This window comes from Barbus barbus, assembly GCF_936440315.1.
Source record: "Barbus barbus genome assembly, chromosome: 27".
Taxonomy (NCBI): domain Eukaryota; kingdom Metazoa; phylum Chordata; class Actinopteri; order Cypriniformes; family Cyprinidae; genus Barbus; species Barbus barbus.
Genome location: NC_136755.1, coordinates 22,433,093 through 22,443,173, shown reverse-complemented (window position 1 = coordinate 22,443,173; position 10,081 = coordinate 22,433,093). Strand labels below are relative to the sequence as shown.

Genomic DNA, 10,081 nt, shown 5'->3' with positions numbered 1-10,081 from the left:
TTGTCCGCTGAAATAAATCTGCGACACCATTTAAAGAAATCCGCCACCTTTAGGGCACATTCGTGTCTTTTTGCTTTAGTATAAACAAGAAATGGTATAAATAGCCTCATCGTGCTCATGATATATGAGGAATGAGGGGATGAAAAATGTTATGGTGTGCAATAAGATTTAAACATTTTACATAGAAATTTAAATATGTACTATTTTCAGCAAGTCAGTATTTTGTACCTTTCTTCTCCATACATTCTTTCTATATGTATAAATGCTGTTCCTTCACTTATTAATCTCGCTCTGAGAATCTGTTCAACTTCATTCAGGCACAGAGTTGTAAGAGAAGCGCTTCCTTGTCTACCTCTTTTCAACTTAGCACCCTTTTGATCCCATAGTCTCTGGAGATTCATCCTCTTATCTAATGTTTTGCCCATATTTCTGTTGTTTAAGTATCTTAATCGGAGGAAATCTAACATGGGGAGGCGCTCATACGCATATGCGCATGGTAGCGAGGGGGCGGGACTGCAGATGGGGGCATGGCCATTGGGAGGGACTGAAGGGCGTGGCCACCAGAATGGGTGGAGTGGATGGTGTGAGGATAGGAAGAGGAAGAGGAGGAGGAAGCAGGTGGGAGGTGATAGCTGGTCCCGGACGAGGGGCCTGAGGAAGAGGGTGGATTGGAGGGCCCGCCGCTTTTCGGCGGAGGAGGCAGCGGGGTCTGGTTGAGCTGAATGGAGATGTCGCTGGACACCTCGGAGCCGCTGCGTCCGCGCTGAGGAGGAGGCCAGGAGTCGGGGTGCAGGTACTGGCCGCTGTAGTCGCTGCAATCAGACAGGCGAGGGCGATACAGCGCAGGGTGGGGCCGATACATCTCTTCCTCAGCGTAACGTTTCATGAAGAGATAGACAGACATGACTCCAGCACCCTGGTACAACAAAACTAGTCAATCACCAACATTATTCAGTTTACAGGGTTAATTCACCCAAAAATGAAAAATTACTCACCCTCATGTCGTTCCAAACCTGTAAGACCTTCGTTCATCTTCGAAACACAAATTAAGATATTATTTATGAAATCCAAAAGCTTTCTGACCCTGCATAGACAGCAACGCAACTACCATGTACAAGGCCCAGAAAGGTCGTAAGGACATTGTTAAAATAGTCCATGTGATATCAGTGGTTCAACTGTAATGGTATGAAGCTACCAGAATACTTTTTGTGTGCAAAAAAAACAACAATTATTCAACAATACTTCTCTTCCGTGTCAGACTCCCGACGTACATTCACGACAGTACCACAACGCATGCAGGGTCATGGATTTGATCAAAAATATCTTAATTTGTGTTCTGAAGATGAACTTTTAAAGGTCTTACAGGTTTGGAACGACATGAGTGTGAGTAATTAATGACAGAATTTTCATTTTTGAGTGATCTCTTTAAATTCAAATTCAAGTGTCTTTTTTTATATATAGATAAAATGTTCCTACAGTCTAACAGAACCTAATAGGAACCCTAATGTTCCTACAACCTAACAGATATCTCTGCAAACAGATTTTCTGAGAAATCACACCTTTCTCTGTGATATTCCTATGCAAAAATTCCAAAAAAAGTGTCAGGGGTTGAGCTTGTGTTTTTTTTTTAGCCGAAAACTAGCTAATTAGAAATGTTCTGCCCAAGGGGTCAAGTTTGGCTGGTTAGCATGACCCAGTTAGCTGTAACTATACCATCTGGGGGCAAAAAGCATATTTTTGCATTGACAGCCATTCGAATGTAATGTACTTGTGTAGTTTGATGGAATAAACTACATGAACTGTTATGAAAGTCTTTTTTTTTCATATAAACGTGTTTTTTTGCACTTCATATTTAAAGAATGGGTGCTAAAAAATCCAGCTTTACCATCACAGGAATAAATTACATTTAATCTCTCAAAATAGAACAAATATATTACATATATTAAAAAAATAATACAAAAATACAATTTTAAATTGTAAAAATATTTCACAATATTAAAGTTGTGTTGTTGTTGTTGTTGTTCAGTATTGTTGATTAACTAAATCCAGCTTTGGAGAGCATTAGAGACTTCTTTCAAAAACATTTCAAAATCTTATTAACCCCAAGCTTTTGAATGACAGTGCACAAAATTGGCAGAAGTTCGAAAGACTACTAATTTAATCCTAAACCTTTGTCTATATCCAGGCTTAAATTAGATTTTGAGCTGTATATGTATGATCTCAGACTTTTGGACTCTACTGTATATGCATATATATCATAAGAATATAAGTTGAGGTTACTGCAGACAGTAAATGCTGACATTTACAAATTGCTGCACTGAACTTAATTAACATATATGCAGCATAACGAAAATGTGTAGCCTTCGCCCCAGCAAAAGCTAGGCTAAAATTAATGCATACTGATGAGGGCAGACCTATTGGTTTAGCAGCTAACAGCAGTGAAAGCTGTTAACACAGCTGCATATTAATGAACTGAGCTCTGTGATAAGAGTACACACGCAGTCAACTCGAGTGATAACAGTCGCTGGTCTCTTTGACTGACCTCTTTGAGCAGGAAGGAGCTGGCAGCAAAGGCAAACGACCAGCCGTAGTGGTAGTGAAAGAACTGCTCCGGCTCCCGAGGCCTGTTCATCACTTCATCATTGATACTGGAGATATACAGCACCAGACCGACAACTAAACTCAAACCTGAGAGAGAATAAAAGAGGGTAAAACAGTAAATCATGACAGAAAAGTGGTAAATCATAAAAAAACTGGTTTAACCCTCATGCTAATTAATCAGATTGCACTGGACAAAAACCTACCTATATAGTGATAACAACAACAAACAAAAAAAATTATTGAATAATTAAAAAATTATTTCCTTGTTACACTTGTGGTGTTCCCTGTCAAAAACAGCTTACAAAAAAATATGTGTTATTCTATATTATTACTCAATATTGGGCTCAATCTTTTTATCAACTTGTTTTCTATCAATTAGCACACGTTTTGTTGTTCTTTTTCAAACTGGCTGATTTCTCATACATCTCAGTTATTGAATACATATTGCCAAAATTATCAACAAATAACTCAAAACTCATAACTCAAAAGCTGAGATGCATAAGCCCAGATCAGTGATACCTGTGATCAGTCAGTACCAAAAAAAAAAAATACCTCTGCTAAATAAAAGAAAATCTGACAAAAAGCTTGAATTCAAGGTAATAATATAGCATTATAAGAGATTTACAAGAAATTTACAAGAAAGGCCAGTCATTTTTGACTAGAAACACCAAATTAAATAAAGAATTGTCAGCACAGTACAAGGTTTAAGATGGTTTCACAGCCTGACCAGTTTTTCTGAACTCCTAGCCTGACCAGATGAAAACCCTCTAAAACCAGGCAAAAGTCCAGCCTGACCAGGCTCTAGTCTTGGATGGTTTAAGCTGGTTTAAGATGGTCTACCAGCCTGACCAAGCTGATGTTTAGCTGGACTCCTAGTCTTCGCCAAAACCCTCTAAAACCAGGCAAAAGTCCAGCCTGACCAGTCTCTGGTCTTAGATGGTTTAAACTGGTCTAAGCTTATTCAAGATGGTTACCCAGTCTGACCAAGCTTGTGTTTAGCTGGACTTCCAGCCTGACCAGCTGAACATTGCTGTAAACCCCTATAAAACCTGGTTTATGCTGGTTTAGTTACATTTTTATTGATTGCTTGGTTGATTGCAAGAAACATTATCTAAAGAAAAAGTGAGCGTTCCCATTCAAAATGTGTGTTTTTTTGGTCATACTTCACACTAAAATCTTTTCATCGATCAATTAATAGCACACTTTTTCTCATGACAAATATGCCTTGTAAATATCTGGATGAAAGTACAGTTGATGTCGCAGTGTTTTCCTATTATGCTACTGAACAGTCAACATTGTTTTCTTCTGAAAGCTCGGTGCGGAGAGGGAACGATAAAGCAGCGCACCAACACGCAACCTGTCATACCGGGAAACATTAACATTTATAGCGTGCTCAGATGTTTCTGTGTTATGATGGAGAAAACTCTGCTGCGGTAATTGTGAAGCTCAGGAGAAAAAAAAAAAAAGAGAGAGGGGGAAACAGCGGTAAGGAAAGCCTCTGGCATAATCAAAAACATTATCGCAGTCTGTCACTGCCAGCTGTCTATGCTGCGAATACCGACAAGGAATGCGCTTACATATTTCCTTTTCGCATTAGAAATGCAAGACATTGGATAATAAACTGCTGTGTTTAATAGGGCATATATTCCCAAATAACCAAGCGCAAGTAGGATACATAAAAACTGGATCTACCTGCTTCTATACCATAGTAAACTACTGTATATACTCCAGTTAAGAACATCACAGGCTGCGTTTTTGTTTTTTGCAGTGTTGTGCATGTCTGTGTTCAGCATTTTGCAACAGCGCTGTTGTGGTGTCTTGTGCTTTATTAATAATTCTGTAGTACAAAATGCTGAGCTAAATGTAACATTAGCACCTGATGCAGTGCTACACGGCTGCCGGCGCTGCTACAGGAATCTGCAGTCGTACTACAGAATCCATTATTATTAAACTGCAGTAGTGCATGCATTAGAGCCGTATCAGCTGCAATGCATGGGACATGTTGACCTGGCTCTGTGCAAACGATTGAGGGGCTTTCCACTCCCCCACTGCTGCTGACTCCTTGCTTTTGCCTCTTTGTTCATTTCCTGGCATCTAATGAAGACGGTGAGGCAAATTAGATTTTAACAGCCACTCTGTGATTTACTGTATTCTAATTAGCAAATGTTGATTGTTTTGATTGGAGTGTAAATGGTCTCACATAGAAGTGCAAATCAAGTGCTGCAATTAAGCAATAAGTTATGCGAGACTATGCTGTATAGTGAATATAGCAATTTATATAAAGTTATTGAGTTGAAAGCTATTATCGTATCATGCGAGAAGAAAAAAGCGATGAGTGAGACGAGATCAATTAAATTAAAAAAGATGTAGGAAATCAGTTACCTGGGACAATGATCAATTATATAATTCACACTACTGTTGCATTTATTTGATCACAAATGCAGAAATATTTTTTTAATGTTGCAGTAATACAGTGTAAAATTGTTAATATTATTACAATTTAAAATACATGCTTTCTATTTTAATATATTTTAAAATGTTGTTTATTCCTGTAATGGCAAAGTTGAATTTTCAGCAGCCCTTACTCTAGTCTTCAGTGTCACATGATCCTTTAGAAATCATTTTAATGTCCTAATTTTGTGCTTAATATATATTATTATCAATTTTGAAAACAGGTGTGCTGACTAATATTTTTTTGGAAACTGCAATAAACAGCATTTATTTGACATATAATTCTTTTGTAACATCATAAATGCCTTTACTGTCACTTTTGATCAATTTAATGCATTCTTGCTGAATAAAAGCATTCTTTTCTTTCAATTTTTTTTTTAAATGTTCAAGTGGTTCTCAATTAGGGGGCCGGGCCACCAGGGGGCCTCAGCAAACTTTCAAGGGGACTGCATGATTTCTTTCAATTTTTGAAAATAAATTAAATGAATAAAAAATCAAATATATTAAAATAACCAAAAACTGACATATTTCTCTTTTTTTCCATTAAGTTTTTAATTAAGAACATTATTGAACTCTTAGAACATCTGCATTCAAAAATAATCACATTTTATTATTTAAAACCACTGATACTTTTAGTTTGTTAATAAAACAATACCTTCTTTATAACTGATGGATTGATGAATTGACTTTATAAACCTTATAATCAGCAGACATACCAAAGGAAATATCATGGCCTGTAAGGAGTTAAAAATGTTGCGAACCACTGTTGTATCCTGTATGGGAACTGCAAACCGTTACACGGACCCTGTATGGAGTTGATCTTATTATTTGAGAAGACTGTGGCATGATACAAGAGACACAAAACACAGCTATGGGACAATGATCAGTTGCACAGATGAGTGAAAATTATATAAAACCATGTGACTGAATTCAGAATTCTGCAAACAAAATGAAATATTCCAGAGTGCTGTTTAAAAGCCGTCCTGTTCCATCATTCTAGAACTGTTCAAACACAAGCTTTCTAAATCTTCATGGGAAATCTGTTCCCGCAGGCTGATTTGTACAGCTGTCAGCAGGAAACTGATACAATCAACTGATATAGTTCTGCCACATCGCTGTCTTCAAGCCACACTGAGTATTGTGAAATTCACAGCTCCTCGGTTCAGTCTGAACGTACTGTACTGGTACACCTTGAGAAAATTAGCAATTAAACGGCAGTATTATTTTGGTATCAATCCAGCCCTACATATATCTGTTACGTATTTAGTCTAATGCTTCAAGATTTCTTTCAGAACATTCATGCACACCAGATCCGTTTTAAGACATACTTTGCATGCAAATTAGTCAAATCTAAACACACTTTGACATTCTTGACAATCTGTTTCTATTAGCCGAATGCAAACGACAGCTGTTAGGCACAGCTCTGTTGACTTGATGAGAGAGGCCGCTGTTATTAATTACTGTTTGTGAGAAAAAAGCATTTAATGAATATTGTGTCCCACACATTACCATAGATGGGTATCGGGAACACCATTCATGAAATATGCAAGTCTCTCAGTGGGATTCTCAGCCTGATTTCGGACGCAGTTGTGGAGAACTACCAGGCTCACCACTGAAACTGGATATCAACAAACCACATCTAATCTAGAGTTCGTAAGCAGATACACAACTATGGGCTGTTGTTAGAAACATGATGATGAGAATCAAGAACTTATTTAGCAGATTTCCACACACTATATTTCCATATAACCTACCAGACAAGATGAAGAAGATTCCAGAGACGAAGGCCAGGATGGTGCGCTGGGGACGGATGTGGCCGATGTTGCTTATGACAAAGGCCGTGAAGACAAAGAGGAGTGAGACCATAGGAAACGGGGTGGCTGTCCTGACCATTTCTAACAGAGACAGAAAAATAGTCCCTCAAAATCATTGAGTCACAGGTGACATGCTTCATCCGAAACTATTTATAACCTGTTTTTAGTATTGATAAATAATTGTACAATAATAATTGTATTAAAACTGTCAAACTAAAACGTGATTAAAAACACTTATAAAATTAAAGCAAATGATCAGTTACAGCACCTAAAAAATAGTAAAATATTTATATGTAATATATATATTTAAATAATAATATAATATAATAATATTTTTGTATAATTAATATGCATGTTTTTTATGGTGTCATAATATATTGAAAATCTTTAAATTGTACATCTAAAAATTATTGTCACAACAAAAGACTAAAGACTAGAAATGACTTTCAATTATTTAAAAATAGAAATGCAGAAATTATTTAAAAATTCAAGCACATCAGCAGTCACAGCACCTAAAATATGCTAGGAGCGCATACAAATAAATAATAGATATTTATATATTTAATAATATAATACAATATAACATAATATTTACTTACACTTTGATTTTTCCATTTGTATTCATAAACAATAAAGTACATAATTTTTTCTTACTCAGTATATTGGCTGTGTTCTCAGTAGTGATCTCTATTTCTGGCTCGGTGAAGTATTCAGATGCCACACATCTCCCCTTCTCTGGCCCTGAGATAGAAGGAGAGACAGAGAGAGACAGACAGGGGAACAAAGAGAGACAGAGAAAGAGAGAGACAGGGACACAAAGAGAGACAGATAGAGTGTAGAGGCAGAGCGGGACAGAGATTGACAATGACAGTAGGGGAGACAGGGACAAACAGAGAGAAACACAGCAATGATTTTGGTTGAAACACTGAGAAGGTGAGAAAACTCACAAACTCACATGCATTACACATAAACACTGCACTTAGTCAGAAGCATCATGCATTTTTATTTTAATTTTTTGCACCAGTGGTTGTCTCGACTTAGTCTTAGCGAGATATATATACAGTATATATATATATATATATATATATATATATATATATATATATATATATATATATATATATTATATTTATATTTAGGATCCCCCAAATATGAGCCTCCCTTCCTGAAATATAAAGGCTACTATAATATTTTGTGTGGAAAATGTTGATATTAAGACAATTAAATTAAATAATTGATCAATCAACCTTCCTTCCCCTTTTGAAAACCCTTTTTTTTTTACAAAAAATTTTAACCTAAAGTCATTTTAATTATTTTAACTTTATTAAATGTAATTTTCAAAGATACTTGTAAGATCAAAAATCTGAATGTGCATGACACTTCTGCATATCGTGCATGAAAGCAGGGCACATCAGACCTCCCTCTCGGCACACACATAAAAAAAAAAACTAGATCCTGTTTGAGCACACATAAATCATATGCTCTCTGGAGCGCATGAAAAGTGTGCAAATTATACATACAACACACCTAATTGGCGAAGAGTCTTCCTGTAGTGATTTATCAAACTCCCATATACAGACAAACTAAATACCAGGACTGGTTAAGCTAGAAACAAGGTGACATCATCTTCACACTTCTCTTAGTCAGCCATTCTCAGCCAACTGGTGTGGCATCGTTTCAGTCCACCTCAGCACTTCCTGTCAGTGTCATGAAAACAAACCAGCATGCAAAGCAAAGCAACATAAAAATGCAATTTTCCATAAGCAAAATCGAAAAATGCCTGTTTCACTGCATCTTTTATTAGCCTAAGAATTTGATGTGGTTACTGATTTGCCATCTCGCAGCCATTTGCCCACACAGCCTCACTAGTTCCTGTTTCAATGTCTGGCACGATTTGGGAGGGTGATGCAATAGGATGCCACACGAGTGCAGTGCAGGGACAAAGAAGACCAGCTGCATAACACAGCAGGACGCCCCGCAAATAAACCGCGACTTAACCAAGACGCTGTCTTCTGATGATACACCGATGCACAGGGATTCAACTGTAGATCTGCGTGTAACACCTGATGCAGGAGTCAAAGTCAAGACAAAGCAATGCATAACAGCATTACGCCACAATCAACTGCCGTTTGATTTTTAATCAGGCATCTGTTTCAGCAACAAACTGGTCAGCGATAGAAGATGATGCAGCACCATCAGAAATGGGACCTACCAGCCACAAAGCAGACCCTCCAGAGTCCAGAATGCAAAGCCATCTTCACCTCTGTGGTCTGGTTCTGCTGCAGGACAATGCCTTCTTCCATTAACAGCCAGTAGTCCGTCGACACAGCCACACCCACCAGGAGTAAGCCACACGCCCCAAACACAGACGACAGGAGCGTCAGTGCCCTGGTGCTAAATGAACTCATCTAGAAAGACGGGAGAGAAGAACATGCATAAATAAATAATATACAATTTCATATATTGTGGATGGCTGCCAGGGAACTGCTATGTGGTTGCAAGGGTGTTCTGGACTGTTTCTAGATGCACTAATCTTCAAATTTTAGGGTCAGTAAGAAAAAAAAAACTGTCATTCACCAAGGATGCATTAAATTGATCAAAAGTGGCATTATATACATTTAAAATCTTACAAAAGATTTCTATTACACATATAAAAAATCCTGAAAATAAATGTTTCTTGGTTTCCACAAAAATATAATATAACACTAATAATACTATAAATAAAACTCTGATAATAAGAAGAAATGTTTCTTTAATATCAAATCAACATATTAGAATGAGTAATGCTTGCTGAAAATTCAGCTTTCCATCACAGGAATAAATTACTATTTAATATATATTCAAAAAGAAAAGAGTTATTTAAAATTTTTATAATATTTCACAATATTACTGCTTTTGCTGTATGTTTGATCAAATAAATGCAGCCTTGGTGAGAGACTTTCATAAACATTAACACACAAAAAAAATCTTACCTACCCCAAACCTTTAAATGATTGTGTATGTCCTGGGTGAATTATATGTAGGTTTCATCACATAAGATTACATAGGTAATTCTACCCCATCTCTAAGTGTGTTCCCTAAGAAACGAAACTGATGAGCTTGGTGTTGCAACTGATAAACAGAGCAGATAAATGAGCTGCTATTTGTTTTTAATAATGTTGCTACTTACCTTTTGTAGAGTCAATCAATTTATGTTTATAAAAGCAAATATTTGC

At 36.8% G+C, this 10,081-nt stretch overlaps 1 protein-coding gene across 1 annotated transcript; it reads right to left on the bottom strand.

The window, feature by feature from the left end:
• Positions 1–460: 460 nt before the first annotated feature.
• Positions 461–9,274, bottom strand: LOC306846876 (voltage-dependent calcium channel gamma-7 subunit-like; the record flags this gene model as incomplete). The annotated part of the gene is made up of 5 exons (XM_079380551.1): positions 461–916; positions 2,543–2,688; positions 6,807–6,947; positions 7,521–7,607; positions 9,079–9,274. 5 exons carry the CDS (start codon positions 9,272–9,274, stop codon positions 461–463), a joined length of 1,026 nt encoding a protein of 341 aa, XP_079236677.1.
• Positions 9,275–10,081: the final 807 nt, after the last annotated feature.